Source organism: Gobius niger (assembly GCF_951799975.1).
Source record: "Gobius niger genome assembly, chromosome: 21".
NCBI lineage: Eukaryota > Metazoa > Chordata > Actinopteri > Gobiiformes > Gobiidae > Gobius > Gobius niger.
This window is the reverse complement of record NC_136872.1, coordinates 26,132,739-26,152,883: the sequence shown is the minus strand read 5'-3', so window position 1 is coordinate 26,152,883 and position 20,145 is coordinate 26,132,739. Positions and strand designations below refer to the sequence as shown.

The following is a 20,145-nucleotide window of genomic DNA, read 5'->3' as shown; positions in this document are numbered from 1 at the left end:
TATTATGGCGTCGTAGCAAACATGCTGTCTTACCAGGGTGCCATTAATTGTTCTAAATGTAATTCATTTTTGTTTGTTTGGTTTTTCTTTGTTTTTTAAGAATTGTATAGGTTAACCTCTTAACTCCTGCCTGAACTGAGAGGATCTTTGTCCTCACGTCATCACATTTGTTTCCATCATTTTTTGTCAATTTTTTGTAATTTTTTTGTCAAATTTTTATCTTTTTTTTTTGGTCACATTTTTGTCAATTTTTTGTCATTTTTTTGTATTTTTTTTGTCAAATTTTTATCTTTTTTTTTTTGTTACATTTTGTTCATTTTCTCGTCAATTTTTTCTCAATTTTTTCTCAAATTTTTGTGTCATATTTTTGTAATTTTTTTGTCACATTTTCATTTTTTTTGTCACATTTTTGTCAAATTTTTGCCATTTTTTCATACATTTTTTGTCACGTTTTTGTCAATGTTTTCTCACTTTTTTGTCACATTTCCATCACTGTTTCCGTCTCAGTTCTGTCGCTATTTTCACAGCTTTTTTCCAGAAGCTTTTGGATTGGGGTAAAGCCAAACCAGAGAAAACGTGCTTGGTTCAGGTGGGAGTTAAGGGGTTAATGTCCCTGTGTTTCCCACGGTCTGACCCGGGTGGGGGTCCCGATCCTAATGAACTGTTACAATGGGGGTCGCGGCTCTAAAAGGTTGAGAACCACTGCTTTAGACACTTTGAGTAAATGACACAGTCTCCCTGTGATCCCTGCGTTTGGCCTGCAGGGGGCGCTGTTTCCTTTGTCTCCTCTGGTTCTGTGACTCCGACTCTTTACTCCACATTCTCTGAATCAAAAACAGACATTTTATGAAAACACACTTTTATTTCACACAAACCGTAAATATATTAAAACATCTGTAGCTGTAGAAAAATAGTCTTTTGTAGAATAAAAACTTTAAATCAATCTTCATTTAAATAGAAGAATGTGAGAACTCGTCCCTGACCCGGCTCAGACCCGGCCCGGCTCAGGGCTGGGAGCGGGCGCTGACCCGGGAGTAGGGCTGCAACTAACGATTATTTTGGTAATCGATTAATCGACCGATTATTTTTACGATTAATCGCTTGGCTGTGAGGTGCATGGAAATTGTATTTTTTTTTTCAATTTTTTTATCACATAAGCTAAAGTGGCGCCGCTTGAGGACATGTGGATGGAGTAAACTTAAAGTAAACGTTTGTCGGAGGCTCTTTATGCTAATTCTGCTTTGATTGGACGAGACAAAGACGGATATTTATGAAATTTACGATGTACAAAACACTGCAGACCCTCACTTTAAAAACAAAGTAGGTTTTCATCCACAATACATAATTGTCATGTCTTTTTTGCTCAATTTTAGTCTGTGTTTACTAGAAAACGATTAATCGATTACTGGAATAGTTGACAACTATTTTAGTAATCGATTAGTTGTCGATTAATCGATTAGTTGTTTCAGCCCTACCCGGGAGCTGAGGCGGGTCCTGACCCGGCCCGGCTCAGGGCTGGGAGCGGGCGCTGACCCGGGAGCTGAGGCGGGTCCTGACCCGGCCAGGCTCAGGGCTGGGAGCGGGCGCTGACTCGGGAGCTGAGGCGGGTCCTGACCCGGCCAGGCTCAGGGCTGGGAGCGGGCGCTGACCCGGGAGCTGAGGCGGGACCCGGCCCGGCTCAGACGCTCCCTGAAGCTGCGGGTGCAGTAGTAGTAGAGCAGGGGGTTGATGGCGCTGTTGGAGGCTGCGAGGCACAGCGTGACCACCGTGAGGCGCTGCAGCGTGACCACAGCCCCGCAGCTCCAGCCCGAACACACCGCCTGCAGGTGCAGAGACCGCACCCCGTGGTACGGCAGGAAGCACAGCAGGAAGGTCCCGATCACCGCGGAGACCAGGATCAGGGACCGCCTCCTGGGCCCGTTACTACGGCGCTCGCTGAAGGAGGCGGGACGAGACTTCAGCCGCCGAACCATCACGCCGTAACTGCAGAGGATGATGAGGAACGGCAGCAGGAACCCGAAAGACACCGCCACGTAGTTCAGCGCCAAGACCAGGCGCCATGACGACGGTTTGTGCGGCTCGAAGCAGCGTAGAGCGCCATCTCTGTGCAGAACAGGGAAATACAATCAATATAATATTAGAACAGGAGAACAGGAGAACAGGAGCGCCCCCTCTGTCCACAACAGGGAAATATAATAAATATAATATTAGAACAGGAGAACAGGAGCGCCCCCTCTGTCCAGAACAGGGAAATATAATAAATATAATATGAGAACAGGAGAACAGGAGCGCCATCTCTGTCCAGAACAGGTAAATATAATAAATATAATATGAGAACAGGAGAACAGGAGCGCCATCTCTGTCCAGAACAGGTAAATATAATAAATATAATGTAAACAACAGGAGAACAGGAGCGCCCTCTCTGTCCGAAACAGGGAAATATAATAAATATAATATTAGAACAGGAGAACAGGAGAACAGGAGCGCCCCCTCTGTCCGAAACAGGTAAATATAATAAATATAATAAGGAGAACAGGAGAACAGGAGCGCCCCCTCTGTCCACAACAGGTAAATATAATAAATATAATAAGGAGAACAGGAGAACAGGAGCGCCCCCTCTGTCCACAACAGGTAAATATAATAAATATAATATTAGAACAGGAGAACAGGAGCGCCCCCTCTGTCCACAACAGGTAAATATAATAAATATAATAAGGAGAACAGGAGAACAGGAGCGCCCTCTCTGTCCAAAACAGGTAAATATAATAAATATAATATTAGAACAGGAGAACAGGAGCGCCATCTCTGTCCGAAACAGGTAAATATAATAAATATAATATGAGAACAGGAGAACAGGAGCGCCCCCTCTGTCCACAACAGGGAAATATAATCAATATAATATTAGAACAGGAGAACAGGAGCGCCATCTCTGTCCGAAACAGGTAAATATAATAAATATAATGTAAACAACAGGAGAACAGGAGAACAGGAGCGCCCCCTCTGTTTAAAAAGGTAAATAAACACTTCTATCACACATGTGCAGACCCTCCACCTCTTGTTAAAGTGTATATGGTGACAGTTTGGGTTAGTAATAGTATATATATATATATATATATATATATATCACCTGAGGACCACACCGTGCATCAGGAAGAAGGACGAGGCCACGCCCACAAACACCCAGATGCCCACACAGACCAGTAGGACGCGAGTGGGCGTGGCCAGCGTGTGATGACGTAATGGCTGGGTCACGGCGAGCCATCGGAGCACGCTCAGGAGCGTCAGGAACAGGATACTGCGGGAACACGGAGAACACGGAGAACACGGAGAACGTTAGGTCTGTCCCGGTCTGTCCTGGTCTGTCCCCGTCTGTCCCGGAGAACACGGAGAACGTTAGGTCTGTCCTGGTCTGTCCCCGTCTGTCCCGGAGAACACGGAGAACGTTAGGTCTGTCCCGGTCTGTCCCGGTCTGTCCCCGGTTTGTCACATTTCCATCATTGTTTTCGTCTCAGTTTTGTCGCTATTTTCACAGCTTTTTCCCAGAAGCTTTTGGATTGGGGTAAAGCCAAACTGGAGAAAACGTGCTCGGTTCAGGCGGGAGTTAAGGGGTTAAAGGAAAAAGCATCCAAAAACAAAAATGCGCTGGAAAAGCAACAAAAAAGTGACAAAAACACAAGAAAATGTGAGGAAAACGTGACGACAAAGCGATGAAAAAAGCGATGAAAAACAAGAGACAAAAACACAACGAAAAAGTGACAAAAAAGTGATGAAAAAGCAGCAAAAAGCGATGAAAAAACAACAAAAACATGACAAAAAAACAACGAAAAACAAGAGACGAAAAAGTGACGAAAAAGTGACGAAAAAGCAGCAAAAACATGACAAAATGTGACGATAAAATGATGACGAAGCGATGAAAAAACAAAAAAAACTACGAAAAACAAGAGACGAAAAAGCCGCAAAAAGCAACAAAAACATGACAAAAATGCAGCGACAACGTGACAAAAAGTTACCGTCACTTTTCTAGATTTGAGCTTTCAAATGAGGCGTTACAGTGTTGTTGCTCTCCAGTCAAGAAGCTTTTAGATTTGGGTAAAGCTGAACTGGAGAAAATGCTCTCGGTGAAGGCGGGGGGTCAGAGGTTCACACATGTATTTGTGGAAGTGTCACATTTACGCTAATTTGGACCAGGCTGACCAGAGTCCAGGGCTGGTTTTCAGTCCCGGTCAGTCCCGGTCCGCCCCTGTCTGTCCCTGGACAGACAGGGGCGGACCGGGACTGACCGGGACTGGGCCCAAATTAGCGTAAATGTGACACTTCCACAAATACAGATGTGAACCTCTGACCCCCCGCCTTCACCGAGAGCATTTTCTCCAGTTCAGCTTTGCCCAAATCTAAAAATCTAAAACACTGTGACGCCTCATTTGAAAGCTCAAATCTAGAAAACTGACGGTAACTTTTTGTCACGTTGTCGCTGCATTTTTGTCATGTTTTTGTTGTTTTTTGTGGCTTTTTCGTCTCTTGTTTTTCGTTGTTTTTTTGTCATGTTTTTTTGTCATGTTTTTGTTGTTTTTTCATCGCTTTGTCGTCATTTTTTCGTCACTTTTTTGTCACTTTTTTGTTGTGTTTTTGTCTCTTGTTTTTTGTCATGTTTTTGTTGCTTTTTGTGGCTTTTTCGTCTCTTGTTTTCGCAGTTTTTTTGTCATGTTTTTGTTGTTTTTTTGTCATGTTTTTGTTGTTTTTTTGTCATGTTTTTTTTGTTTTTTCATCGCTTTGTCGTCATTTTTTCATCACATTTTGTCGTGTTTTTGTTGCTTTTTGCTGCTTTTTCATCACTTTTTTGTCACTTTTTCGTTGTGTTTTCGTCTCTTGTTTTTTGTCATGTTTTTGTTGTTTTTTTGTCGTGTTTTTGTTGTTTTTTTGTCATGTTTTTGTTGTTTTTTTGTCATGTTTTTGCTGCTTTTTCGTTGTGTTTTCGTCTCTTGTTTTTTGTTGTTTTTTGTCATGTTTTTGTTGTTTTTTTGTCATGTTTTTTCATCGCTTTGTTGTCATTTTTTCGTCACTTTTTTGTCACTTTTTTGTGGCTTTTTCGTCTCTTGTTTTTTGTCATGTTTTTGTTGTTTTTTCATCGCTTTGTCGTCATTTTTTAATCACATTTTGTCGTGTTTTAGTTGCTTTTTGCTGCTTTTTCATCACTTTTTTGTCACTTTTTCGTTGTGTTTTCGTCTCTTGTTTTTTGTCATGTTTTTGTTGCTTTTTAAAACAACTTTAAAACAAATATTTATATTTATTATGCTCATCCCGGTCCGTCCCGGTCCCTCCCGGTCCCTCCCGGTCCGTCCTCGCCCTGGTCCGCCCCGGGCTTTACCTGGTGTACAGGTTGACGTAGAAGCCGTAGACGCACAGGCGGCAGAGCCAGTCGGGAAAAGCCCAGATGCCGTTCCTGAAGTAATAATGGAGTCTGAGCGGCAGCGTCAGCGAGAAACTCAAATCTGACAGAGCCAAGTTCAGCATCACCACCGACGACGGAGACGGCCTGGAAAACATGAAACTGTCACTTTAACGGCCTGGAAAACATGAAACTGTCACTTTAACAGCCTGGAAAACATGAAACAGTCACTTTAACAGCCTGGAAAACATGAAACAGTCACTTTAACGGCCTGGAAAACATGAAACAGTCACTTTAACAGCCTGGAAAACACGAAACAGTCACTTTAACGGCCTGGAAAACATGAAACAGTCACTTTAACGGCCTGGAAAACATGAAACAGTCACTTTAACAGCCTGGAAAACATGAAACAGTCACTTTAACAGCCTGGAAAACATGAAACAGTCACTTTAACGGCCTGGAAAACATGAAACAGTCACTTTAACATCCTGGAAAACATGAAACAGTCACTTTAACAGCCTGGAAAACATGAAACAGTCACTTTAACAGCCTGGAAAACATGAAACAGTCACTTTAACAGCCTGGAAAACATGAAACAGTCACTTTAACAGCCTGGAAAACATGAAACAGTCACTTTAACAGCCTGGAAAACACGAAACAGTCACTTTAACGGCCTGGAAAACATGAAACAGTCACTTTAACAGCCTGGAAAACATGAAACAGTCACTTTAACAGCCTGGAAAACATGAAACAGTCACTTTAACAGCCTGGAAAACATGAAACAGTCACTTTAACAGCCTGGAAAACATGAAACAGTCACTTTAACAGGCTGGAAAACATGAAACAGTCACTTTAACATCCTGGAAAACATGAAACAGTCACTTTAACATCCTGGAAAACATGAAACAGTCACTTTAACGGCCTGGAAAACATGAAACAGTCACTTTAACAGCCTGGAAAACATGAAACAGTCACTTTAACATCCTGGAAAACATGAAACAGTCACTTTAACGGCCTGGAAAACATGAAACAGTCACTTTAACAGCCTGGAAAACATGAAACTGTCACTTTAACATCCTGGAAAACATGAAACAGTCACTTTAACAGCCCGGAAAACATGAAACAGTCACTTTAACAGCCTGGAAAACATGAAACAGTCACTTTAACGGCCTGGAAAACATGAAACTGTCACTTTAATAGCCTGGAAAACATGAAACAGTCACTTTAACGGCCTGGAAAACATGAAACTGTCACTTTAATAGCCTGGAAAACATGAAACAGTCACTTTAACGGCCTGGAAAACATGAAACAGTCACTTTAACATCCTGGAAAACATGAAACTGTCACTTTAACATCCTGGAAAACATGAAACAGTCACTTTAACAGCCCGGAAAACATGAAACAGTCACTTTAACGGCCTGGAAAACATGAAACTGTCACTTTAATAGCCTGGAAAACATGAAACAGTCACTTTAATAGCCTGGAAAACATGAAACAGTCACTTTAACGGCCTGGAAAACATGAAACAGTCACTTTAACGGCCTGGAAAACATGAAACAGTCACTTTAACGGCCTGGAAAACATGAAACAGTCACTTTAATAGCCTGGAAAACATGAAACAGTCACTTTAACAGCCTGGAAAACATGAAACAGTCACTTTAACATCCTGGAAAACATGAAACAGTCACTTTAACAGCCTGGAAAACATGAAACAGTCACTTTAACAGCCTGGAAAACATGAAACAGTCACTTTAACGGCCTGGAAAACATGAAACAGTCACTTTAACGGCCTGGAAAACATGAAACAGTCACTTTAACGGCCTGGAAAACATGAAACAGTCACTTTAACAGCCTGGAAAACATGAAACAGTCACTTTAACATCCTGGAAAACATGAAACAGTCACTTTAACAGCCTGGAAAACATGAAACAGTCACTTTAACAGCCTGGAAAACATGAAACAGTCACTTTAACGGCCTGGAAAACATGAAACAGTCACTTTAACGGCCTGGAAAACATGAAACTGTCACTTTAACAGCCTGGAAAACATGAAACAGTCACTTTAACAGCCTGGAAAACATGAAACAGTCACTTTAACAGCCTGGAAAACATGAAACAGTCACTTTAACGGCCTGGAAAACATGAAACAGTCACTTTAACAGCCTGGAAAACATGAAACAGTCACTTTAACGGCCTGGAAAACATGAAACAGTCACTTTAACAACCTGGAAAACATGAAACAGTCACTTTAACAGCCTGGAAAACATGAAACAGTCACTTTAACGGCCTGGAAAACATGAAACAGTCACTTTAACGGCCTGGAAAACACGAAACAGTCACTTTAACAGTGTTGGCCTCAGTGTTGGCCTCAGACGCGAGGTTTGACTGATGAGGCTCTGGATAAATAAGTGTTTTTCCAGTGGAGCCACATTCAGACACGAGAGGCACTTCCTGTTTACCAACAACACAGTAAACAAACTTCAGCTTCATCACTGGGGTCAAAGTTCAGACACTGGTCACACGCTCAGACCGTTATTTAACCTCCGCCTGAACCCGGCTCTCTTCCTCCAGTTCGGCTTTACCCAAATCTAAAAGCTTCTTGAAAAACAGCGTAAAAATAGCGACAAATACAAGGATGAAAAGGCAACAAAAAAGCATCTGTTTTGCAGGTCTGAGCCGTTACTCTGGCCTGAGCTTTACAGTCATGTGACTTTTGTTGCTGTGGCGGCCATTTTGAATACCGCAGTGGAAATCTGCAGGACTACAACATGTAACAATATGTCTACAGGATGTAAAAGAGAAACAGTGGCTTTTTGATGAACTCGTAATCTTTGCTCAAGAGAAAACAGTAAAAACACGGACCCGGAGATGTATGTGATATAACCAGGGAGTCAGTGTTTAACCTCTTAACTCCCGCCTCAACTGAGAGGATCTTTTCTCAAGTCATCACATTTTTTCCATCATTTTTTTGTTGGGTTTTCAACTTTTTTTTTGCATTTTTTTTGTCATTTTTTTCATAATTTTTTTGTCAAATTTTTGTCATTTTTTCGTCATTTTTTGTCTTTTTTTTTTCATTTTTTGTCAATTTTTTCTTTTCATTTTTTTTCATTTTTTTGTCAGTTTTTGTCATTTTTTTAGTCGTTTTTTTCATAAATTTTTTATCACATTTTTGTAAAAAAAAAAATCATTTTTTCGTCATTTTTTTTTTATTTTTTGTAATTTTTTTTGTCCTTTTTTCATCAATTTTTCATCACATTTTTGTCACATTTTGTCACATTTTTTCGTCATTTTTTAAATCACATTTAGCATTTAGCTCCGACCTCTCCAAAAGAAAGCCCTGAACCACAAACATGTGACAGGGGTCAGAGGTCAGAGCTGTTCCTGTAGTATTTCCTCAGGGTTCACAGATGTGAGCCACACGTGTGTTTATCGTGGTGACAGTTGCTATCCGGTAGCATGCTAACGTCTTGAGCAGCTTAGACACTGACTCACTGGTTTCTTCACATAAACGTGCGTCTCTGGAGTTTTAGAGTAGAGATATTGTTACATGTTGTAGTCCTGCACAATGCTACTTCGATATTCAAAATGGCCGCCAGAACTGTGCGTGATGTCACTGGAAACGCATGTATAGAGCTCCACAGTCCCGCCCCTCGCGGTCCTGTTGCTCCGGAAGCAAAAAATCCCTGTCCCTGTCTCAAATATTAAGAGTTTAACGTCAGCGCAAAAGCTAATCAGCGATGTAGCAATTCGTGACCATAAAATGTTTGATTTCAATCCAAAAAGAAGACGACACATTGAAGAAAAGGCAAAGGTCCAAGGCTGTGACATCATTCACTTCCTGACTATAGAAACTCCGTATCCCAAGAGCCATTGCGACATCGCGCCGCTGGTCAAGGCAACCAGGTTTTCAGCAAACACGGTGAGTTTCTTTTACTTTGCAGACACAAGTTCCACAAGGTTTTTGTCACATTTTTGTTGATTTTTTGTCACATTTTTGGTTGAATTTTTGTCACTTTTTTGTTTATTTTTTGTCACATTTTTGTTGAATTTTTGTCACTTTTTTGTTTATTTTTTGTAAATTTTTTGTTGAATTTTTGTCACTTTTTGGTTGAATTTTTGTCACTTTTTGGTTGAATTTTTGTCACTTTTTTGTTTATTTTTTGTCAAATTTTTGTCACATTTTTGTTTATTTTTTGTCAATTTTTGGTTGAATTTTTGTCACTTTTTGGTTGAATTTTTGTCACTTTTTGGTTGAATTTTTGTCACATTTTGGTTGAATTTTTGTCACTTTTTGTAGAATTTTTGTCATTTTTTTGTTGAGTTTTTGTCACTTTTTGGTTGAATTTTTGTCACTTTTTGGTTGAATTTTTGTCACTTTTTGGTTGAATTTTTGTCACATTTTTGTTGAATTTTTGTCACTTTTTGGTTGAATTTTTGTCACTTTTTGTAGAATTTTTGTCACTTTTTTGTTGAGTTTTTGTCACTTTTTGGTTGAATTTTTGTCACTTTTTGGTTGAATTTTTGTCACTTTTTGGTTTATTTTTTGTCACTTTTTTGTTTATTTTTTGTCACTTTTTTGTTTATTTTTTGTCACATTTTTGTTGAATTTTTGTCACATTTTTGTTGATTTTTTGTCACTTTTTTGTTTATTTTTTGTCACATTTTTGTTGAATTTTTGTCACTTTTTGGTTGAATTTTTGTCACTTTTTGGTTGAATTTTTGTCACATTTTTATTGAATTTTTGTCACTTTTTTGTTTATTTTTTGTCACTTTTTTGTTGATTTTTTGTCACATTTTTGTTGAATTTTTGTCACTTTTTTGTTGAATTTTTGTCACTTTTTGGTTGAATTTTTGTCATTTTTTAGTTGAATTTTTGTCACTTTTTTGTTGAATTTTTGTCACTTTTTGGTTGAATTTTTGTCACATTTTTGTTGAATTTTTGTCACTTTTTTGTTGAATTTTTGTCACATTTTTGTTGAATTTTTGTCACTTTTTTGTTGAATTTTTGTCACTTTTTGGTTGAATTTTTGTCACATTTTTGTCACTTTTTTGTTTATTTTTTGTCACATTTTTGTTGAATTTTTGTCACTTTTTTGTTTATTTTTTGTCACTTTTTTGTTGAATTTTTGTCACATTTTTGTTGAATTTTTGTCACATTTTTGTTGAATTTTTGTCACTTTTTGGTTGAATTTTTGTCACTTTTTTGTTGAATTTTTGTCACTTTTTTGTTTATTTTTTGTCACATTTTTGTTGAATTTTTGTCACATTTTTGTTGAATTTTTGTCACTTTTTGGTTGAATTTTTGTAACTTTTTTGTTGAATTTTTGTCACATTTTTGTTGAATTTTTGTCACATTTTTGTTGAATTTTTGTCACTTTTTGGTTGAATTTTTGTCACTTTTTTGTTGAATTTTTGTCACTTTTTTGTTGAATTTTTGTCACATTTTTGTTGAATTTTTGTCACATTTTTGTTGAATTTTTGTCACTTTTTGGTTGAATTTTTGTCACATTTTTGTCACTTTTTTGTTTATTTTTTGTCACTTTTTTGTTGAATTTTTGTCACTTTTTTGTTGAATTTTTGTCACATTTTTGTTGAATTTTTGTCACTTTTTGGTTGAATTTTTGTCACTTTTTTGTTTATTTTTTGTCACATTTTTGTTGAATTTTTGTCACTTTTTTGTTGAATTTTTGTCACTTTTTGGTTGAATTTTTGTCACATTTTTGTTGAATTTTTGTCACTTTTTGGTTGAATTTTTGTCACTTTTTTGTCGATTTTTTGTCACATTTTTGTTTATTTTTTGTCACTTTTGTTGCGTTTACACCCTTGTATGTTTGAATACATTGTTTATAACATGTTTTCTACATTACAATAAATAAACACGTGTGGGAACGTGAAGCTCCACCAATCAAAAGCCTCGTCGTAGATCATGGGACTCCCGAGCATCCTGGGTAATGTAGTTCTGCATCAAGAGTTAAAGACGTTATTCCAAATCAATACAGTCTCAAAGCGAGGGGGGGTTTACTTCCGGACCGGAGAGGAGGCGGGACCGTGGAGAGGAGGCGGGACTGTGGAGAGGAGGCGGGACTGTGGAGAGGAGGCGGGACTGTGGAGAGGAGGCGGGACCGTGGAGAGGAGGCGGGACTGTGGAGAGGAGGCGGGTCTGTGAAGAGGAGGCGGGACCGCGGAGAGGAGGCGGGGCCGCGGAGAGGAGGCGGGACTGTGGAGAGGAGGCGGGACTGTAGAGAGGAGGCGGGACTGTGGAGAGGAGGCGGGACCGTGGAGAGGAGGCGGGACTGTGGAGAGGAGGCGGGACTGTGGAGAGGAGGCGGGACCGTGGAGAGGAGGCGGGTCTGTGGAGAGGAGGCGGGACCGTGGAGAGGAGGCGGGACTGTGGAGAGGAGGCGGGACTGTGGAGAGGAGGCGGGACCGTGGAGAGGAGGCGGGACTGTGGAGAGGAGGCGGGACTGTGGAGAGGAGGCGGGACTGTGGAGAGGAGGCGGGGACCGTGGAGAGGAGGCGGGACCGTGGAGAGGAGGCGGGACCGTGGAGAGGAGGCGGGACCGTGGAGAGGAGGCGGGACTGTGGAGAGGAGGCGGGGACCGTGGAGAGGAGGCGGGACTGTGGAGAGGAGGCGGGACCGTGGAGAGGAGGCGGGACCGTGGAGAGGAGGCGGGTCTGTGGAGAGGAGGCGGGACCGTGGAGAGGAGGCGGGACTGTGGAGAGGAGGCGGGACCGTGGAGAGGAGGCGGGACTGTGGAGAGGAGGCGGGACTGTGAAGAGGAGGCGGGACCGTGGAGAGGAGGCGGGACCGTGGAGAGGAGGCGGGACCGTGGAGAGGAGGCGGGACCGTGGAGAGGAGGCGGGACTGTGGAGAGGAGGCGGGACTGTGGAGAGGAGGCGGGACCGTGGAGAGGAGGCGGGACCGTGGAGAGGAGGCGGGACCGTGGAGAGGAGGCGGGACCGTGGAGAGGAGGCGGGACTGTGGAGAGGAGGCGGGACTGTGGAGAGGAGGCGGGACCGTGGAGAGGAGGCGGGACCGTGGAGAGGAGGCGGGACCGTGGAGAGGAGGCGGGACCGTGGAGAGGAGGCGGGACTGTGGAGAGGAGGCGGGACTGTGGAGAGGAGGCGGGACTGTGGAGAGGAGGCGGGACCGTGGAGAGGAGGCGGGACTGTGGAGAGGAGGCGGGACTGTGGAGAGGAGGTGGGACTGTGGAGAGGAGGCGGGACTGTGGAGAGGAGGCGGGACCGTGGAGAGGAGGAGGAGGCGGGACCGTGGAGAGGAGGAGGAGGCGGGACCGTGGAGAGGAGGCGGGACCGTGGAGAGGAGGCGGGACCGTGGAGAGGAGGCGGGACCGTGGAGAGGAGGCGGGACCGTGGAGAGGAGGCGGGACCGTGGAGAGGAGGCGGGACTGTGGAGAGGAGGCGGGACCGTGGAGAGGAGGCGGGACTGTGGAGAGGAGGCGGGACTGTGGAGAGGAGGCGGGACCGTGGAGAGGAGGCGGGACCGTGGAGAGGAGGCGGGACCGTGGAGAGGAGGCGGGACTGTGGAGAGGAGGCGGGACTGTGGAGAGGAGGCGGGACCGTGGAGAGGAGGCGGGACTGTGGAGAGGAGGCGGGACTGTGGAGAGGAGGCGGGACTGTGGACAGGAGGCGGGACCGTGGAGAGGAGGCGGGACTGTGGAGAGGAGGCGGGACTGTGGAGAGGAGGCGGGACTGTGGAGAGGAGGCGGGACTGCGGAGAGGAGGCGGGACCGTGGAGAGGAGGCGGGACCGTGGAGAGGAGGCGGGACCGTGGAGAGGAGGCGTGACTGTGGAGAGGAGGAGGAGGCGGGACTGTGGAGAGGAGGCGGGACCGTGGAGAGGAGGCGGGACTGTGGAGAGGAGGCGGGACTGTGGAGAGGAGGCGGGACCGTGGAGAGGAGGCGGGACTGTGGAGAGGAGGAGGAGGCGGGACTGTGGAGAGGAGGCGGGACCGTGGAGAGGAGGCGGGACTGTGGAGAGGAGGCGGGACCGTGGAGAGGAGGCGGGACCGTGGAGAGGAGGAGGGACTGTGGAGAGGAGGAGGAGGCGGGACTGTGGAGAGGAGGCGGGACCGTGGAGAGGAGGCGGGACTGTGGAGAGGAGGAGGAGGCGGGACTGTGGAGAGGAGGCGGGACTGTGGAGAGGAGGCGGGACTGTGGAGAGGAGGCGGGACCGTGGAGAGGAGGCGGGACCGTGGAGAGGAGGAGGAGGCGGGACTGTGGAGAGGAGGCGGGACCGTGGAGAGGAGGCGGGACCGTGGAGAGGAGGAGGAGGCGGGACTGTGGAGAGGAGGCGGGACTGTGGAGAGGAGGCGGGACTGTGGAGAGGAGGCGGGACCGTGGAGAGGAGGCGGGACCGTGGAGAGGAGGCGGGACTGTGGAGAGGAGGAGGAGGCGGGACTGTGGAGAGGAGGCGGGACCGTGGAGAGGAGGAGGAGGCGGGACTGTGGAGAGGAGGCGGGGACCGTGGAGAGGAGGCGGGACTGTGGAGAGGAGGCGGGACCGTGGAGAGGAGGCGGGACCGTGGAGAAGAGGTGGGACTGTGGAGAGGAGGCGGGACTGTGGAAAGGAGGCGGGACCGTGGAGAGGAGGCGGGACTGTGGAGAGGAGGCGGGACCGTGGAGAGGAGGCGGGACTGTGGAGAGGAGGAGGAGGCGGGACCGTGGAGAGGAGGCGAGACCGTGGAGAGGAGGCGGGACTGTGGAGAGGAGGCGGGACCGTGGAGAGGAGGCGGGACTGTGGAGAGGAGGCGGGACCGTGGAGAGGAGGCGGGACCGTGGAGAGGAGGCGGGACTGTGGAGAGGAGGCGAGACCGTGGAGAGGAGGCGGGACTGTGGAGAGGAGGCGGGACCGTGGAGAGGAGGCGGGACTGTGGAGCTCTATAGGCTCCAGTCAAGAAGCTTTTAGATTTGGGTAAAGCAGGAAACACGACCATATTAGTCCAGTGCTCCGGTCTCTGCACTGGCTTCCTGTCACTCAGAGACTTTAAAACAGCTCTGCTCGTTACAAGTCTTTTCATGGTTTAGCTCCAAAGTCCATCTCTGACATGTTACAGCCGTATGAACCATCTCGGGCCCTGAGCAGGGCTGTAGCCAGGATGTAAAAAACAGTGAGGTCCGGATAGTTCTTTAAACTCTGGTTTGGACTCTGCGCTCTGGCCCCGCCCCCTCTGCGTCGCCCTCACTGTCAAACCACTGGAGCTACAAAGGTGAATGCGCTGGTTTAAGCTCTCATTAAAGCGAAGATCATTCATACGCAGGACAATCTCTGATGAGACAGAAACAAAGTGAGCAGCAGAGGAGGAGGCGATGATGAGGCGCAGATGCTTCTCCTCTCGCTCCTCAGATCAGAATGAGGAAAACTCCTGTTGTAAGTCGAGGTCACCGTGACGGCGCGCGCACTGGCTCCTCCCTCTTTATGACCGAGCAAAGAAATTGCATCTCGATTTGGAATCTTTGGCTGGTTCATGCTGAAGGCGCTGCTGTTGGAGTGAGGCTGACGCACAGCTGCGCCTCCGCGGAGTTTTACGCACTCGGGTCCAAAGCAGCTCATGAGGTCCAGTTTTAGAGTGGACACTGGACACATTTAGGTTCATAAGAAGCTCATCCACGTCTGAACTAGAGGCTCTTCCGCCTGTAGAAGCGCGTGTTTACAACATTCTTTTGCGCAGTAAAGGATTCAATGTGAAAAAAAAAAAAAAAGCTAAAATTTTACCGAGGTCCGGACCTCGGGGAGGGGAGGGGTCTCCTGGTGGTTCACAGAGTCAGGACTAAACACGCTGAGGCTGAAGCTAAAATCTGGAACAGTCTTCATGAGGATGTGAGACAGGCCTCGACTCTGACAATGTTCAAATCCAGGATGAAAACAGTTCTTTTTACCGATGACTGAATGTATTTTATCTGCACTCTTGCCTTTTACTGTAATTGATTAATTTTATGTTGATGTTTTTATTGATTCTATTTGTTTTCAACTGTGAAGCACTTTGAATTGCCTTGTGTATGAATCGTGCTCTACAAATAAACTTGCCTGAAGCTGAAGTGGAGAACACGTGCCCTCTGTTCGCTCACGTCGGAGGCAAATTCAAACGGTCCCGACGGTAAAGTTAGAAACTCATTTGTTTAACTTCTGTTTTTCGATGCAAATCCCCCCCCCCCCACTTCCTCCCCCCCCCGTCCCGGGTGAAGCGTTACCTGCGCGGCCGCTGCCCCGCGAACACCGCCAGGGCGCACAGGTTGGCGAGGAAGGCGAGCGGGAACAGCAGCACGTAGGTGACGGAGTAGGCGCGGTACTTGAAGGCGTCGTCGCCGTGGAAACAGCGGGACAGGTTCGCCGCCGCGGAAACTGTGCGAGGAGGAGGAGGAAGAGGAAGAGGAAGAGTTTAGTTTACGGGACAGTGACGTTCATGACCGTCTGATCGTAAAACCCGCTTTGACTGGTCGGCTTTACCCAAACGTAACAGCTCCTCGGCCAGGGGGGCGCCTCGTTTGAAAGCTAAGACCTACAGAACTGATCTTTATGGAGCTTTTTCCTTCTGTTGTCGCCGTCACTTGTTTGTGTTTTGTTTTTAGTATTTTTAATGTTGCTTTTCATTGTCACATATTTTTGCTTCATTTATTTTTTGGCACATTTTTTAAATCCATTTTTTCTCTTTATTTATTTTTTTGCTTTTTATTGTCACATTTTAATCACTTTTTTTAAAACTTTTTTTTACTTTTTATTCTTTACATTTTCATCGCTTTTTTGTCACATTTTTTACTTTTTATTGTCTCATTTTTTTTGCTTCTTTTTTTCATTTTTTTCCTGCTTTTTATTGTCACATTTTTATCGATCGCTTTTTAGTCCCTTTTTTTAAACATTTTATTGTCACATTTTTTTTTTTTTGCTTTATTTTTTTTTTACTTTTCATTGTCCCTTTTTTTTGCTTTTTTTTTGTTTTTTTACTTTTTATTGTCACATTTTTTTGCTTCTTTTTTTTTGCTTCATTTATTTTTTGGCACATTTTTTAAATCTATTTTTTCTCTTTATTTATTTTTTTGCTTTTTATTGTCACATTTTAATCACTTTTTTTTTTTTTAACTTTTTTTTACTTTTTATTCTTTACATTTTCATCGCTTTTTTGTCACATTTTTTACTTTTTATTGTCAAATTTTCTTTATTTTTTATTTTTATTTATTTTTTACTTTTTACTGTCACCTTTTTATCGATCACTTTTTTGTCCCTTTTTTTTTGGCTTTTTATTGTCAAAATATGACAAAAACTTGACAAAAATATGACAAAAATATGACAAAAGTGTGTGAAGAAAAAGCAACAAAACATTAACAGAAAAGTGTCTTTAAAGGAGGTGTGACCCAAACCTACAGGCTGTAACCCTTTAGATCTGTATTTAAGGTGCACTTGGTTAAGGCGGGGTCAGAGGTTACGGAGTGTGGACCGTCTATTACACCTTTAATTATAATCATTCCTGTGAATTTAACCCACGGCCTTTTGCCTGAGGCTCAGGTTCGTGGCCTGACAGCTGCGCCTCGAAGAAACCCTGAACCTGCGAGACTTCCTCTCGTCATCACATTGTTTTTCCATCATTTTTTTGTTGGGTATTACACTCATTTTTGTAACTTTTTTGTCATTTTTTGTCACATTTTTATTTTATTTTTTTCATATTTTTGTCACTTTTTTGTCCCTTTGTTAAGTAAGGGATAATGTATAGAACGCTGGTCATTATCGGGAAAATAAGCACCGACAGGGCGAACCGGTTTCGCCCTGAAGGTGCTCGTAGCTTAGCTTAGCATAGACGACCCATCCTGTTGGACGCTGCAGGATCAGGTGTTTTGTCAGTCCTATGTGACTCACACTACAGGCTTCACTGTCCAGTTCGGTGGCATTTTTCAGAGGATCTTCACCCTCTCTCTCTCTCTTTTTGTTGAACTTTTTGTTTTGTGTCTTGGTTTGGTTTTGGAAAATCGCCTGATGAAGTTGGTCAAAGTACTGACATCATCGTGACAAAATATGACCAAAATGTGACAAAAATGTGACAAAAATGTGACAAAAAATTGACAAAAAAATAAAATAAATTGACAAAAAAAATTAAAAAATGTGACAAAAAAGTTACAAAAATGAGTGTAATACCCAACAAAAAAATGATAGAAAAACAATGTGCTGACGTGAGGAAAAAGATCCTCTCGGTTCAGGCGGGAGTTAAGAGGTTAAAGTCTCGCAGGTTCAGGGTTTCTTCGAGGCGCAGCTGTCAGGCCACGAACCTGAGCCTCAGGCAAAAGGCCGTGGGTTAAATTCACAGGAATGATTATAATTAAAGGTGTAATAGACGGTCCACACTCCGTAACCTCTGACCTCGCCTTAACCAAGTGCACCATAAATACAGATCTAAAGGGTTACAGCCTGTAGGTTTGGGTCACACCTCCTTTAAAGACACTTTTCTGTTAATGTTTTGTTGCTTTTTCTTCACACACTTTTGTCATATTTTTGTCACATTTTTGCCATATTTTTGTCAGATTTTTGCCATATTTTTGCCACATTTTTGTCAAGTTATTTGTCATATTTTTGCAATTTTTGTCAGATTTTTGCCATATTTTTGCCATTTTCTGTCATATTTTTGCCATATTTTTGTCACATTTTTGCCAGATTTTTGTCAGATTTTTGTCACATTTTTGCCATATTTTTGCCATATTTTTGTCCGATTTTTGCCATTTTTTGTCAGATTTTTGCCAGATTTTTGCCACATTTTTGTCAAGTTATTTGCCATATTTTTGTCACATTTTTGCCAGATTTTTGCCATATTTTTGTCACATTTTTGCCATATTTTTGTCACATTTTTGCCAGATTTTTGTCAGATTTTTGTCATATTTTTGTCATATTTTTGTCACATTTTTGCCAGATTTTTGTCAGATTTTTGCCAGATTTTTGTCAGATTTTTGTCAGATTTTTGTCATATTTTTGTCATATTTTTGTCATATTTTTGTCACATTTTTGTCACATTTTTGCCACATTTTTGTCACATTTTTGTAACATTTTTGTCTTTTTTTTGGTCACATTTTTGTCACATTTTTGTCACATTTTTGTCACATTTTTGTCATATTTTGTCACGATGATGTCACTACTTTGCCCAACTTCATCAGGCGATTTTCCAAAACCAAACCAAGACACAAAACAAAACGTTCAAAGTGACTCAACCCTGGATTACAGCGTTAGAGCCACCGTGGACGAATCAAACTGAATCAATCACAGCATCAGGTCTGTGAGTCCTGGTCTTTGTGTAAGAAACAAAAAGCAGGGGGGTAAGACGCAGCCTTGGGGAGACCCGGGGGAACAGAGAGTGTTTAGGAGAAAACGACACGGTTCTTACGCAAAGTGACCTGAGGGACGGAGCTATTTTTGGCAACAGGAACAACAGGAACAACAGGAACAACAGGAACAACAGGAACAATAAGAACAATAGGAACAATAGAGGCGAGTTTCCAGACTTTAGACGCCGTCAGAGAGAGAGAGAGAGGGTGAAGATCCTCTGAAAAATGCCACCGAACTGGACAGTGAAGCCTGCAGCGCGAGTCACATGACAGGACTGACAAAACACCTGATCCTGCAGCGTCCAACAGGATGGGTCGTCTATGCTATGCTAAGCTACGCTAAGCTATGCTAACCACCCAAACCTCCGCGGGGTCACTGAAAGGTCAAGCACGTGTTCTTAATAACTTTCATTCTCGTATAAAAAGTGACATAATGCCCCTTTAACCCCTGCTTGAACCAAACACATTTCCTCCAGTTCAGCTTTACCTAAATCTGAAAGAAGCGTCAAAATAGCAGCAAAAACGAGGATTAAAACTCATTATTATTTTTTCTTTTGTGGTTATTATTGTCTATAGCAGGGGTTCTCAACCTGGGGGTCGGGACCCACTAGGGGGTCGCGAGACAAATGTTGGGGGGGTCGCCAGAGCATGTAGATGAAATATGTATTTTAATGTTATTATTATGGTGTTGTAGCAAACATGCTGTTTTACCAGGGTGCCGTTATTTGTTCTAAAATTTAATTAATTTTTGTTTTAGCCATTGTTTTGTCTTTGTTTTTTAAGAGTTATGTAGTTTAACCTCTTAACTCCCCGCCTGAACCCAGAGGATCTTTTTCCTCACGTCAGCAGATTTTTTTTCTCCATCATTTTCAACTCATTTTTGTAACTTTTTCATCAGTTTTTTTGTCATTTTTTGTCACATTTTTGTCAATTTTTTATCAGATTTTTGTCATTTTTTTGTCACATTTTTTTATTTTATTTTTGTCACATTTTTGCCACATTTTCATCCTTGTTTTCGTCTCAGTTTTGTTGCTTTTTTCTCACCTTTTTCCCAGAAGCTTTTGGATTGGGGTAAAGCCAAACTGAGAAAATGCTCTCGGTTCAGGTGGGAGTTAAGGGGTTCCTGTTTTTCCCACGGTCTGACTCGTTTGGGGGTCACGATCCTAATTAACTGTAATAATGGGGGTCGCGGCTCCGAAAGGTTGAGAACCACTGGTCTATAAGAGTCTGGTTTGGTTTATTTTTACAGGGGAGGGAAAAGCAGAGGTGCTGAGGTGATAAGATTTATTTTTTTATTTTGATTTTTTTCTCTGATGAAGTTGAGACGGTTATTTTATGTTTGGTTTTGTCTTCTTTCCATCCCCGGATTCTCCCACATGTTTAAGAAGCCTGTGCACCATCTCTTTACTGAATACATCATTCTAATAAAACAGGATTAAAGC

The 20,145-nt window shown here is 43.4% G+C and overlaps 1 protein-coding gene across 1 annotated transcript; it reads right to left on the bottom strand.

The window, feature by feature from the left end:
• Positions 1–1,625: 1,625 nt before the first annotated feature.
• Positions 1,626–16,982, bottom strand: LOC306981085 (cysteinyl leukotriene receptor 2-like; the record flags this gene model as incomplete). Its single annotated transcript, XM_079580635.1, has 5 exons — positions 1,626–2,103; positions 3,128–3,295; positions 5,366–5,533; positions 15,596–15,746; positions 16,880–16,982. 5 exons carry the CDS (start codon positions 16,980–16,982, stop codon positions 1,626–1,628), a joined length of 1,068 nt encoding a protein of 355 aa, XP_079436761.1.
• Between the last annotated feature and the right edge of the window lie 3,163 nt (positions 16,983–20,145).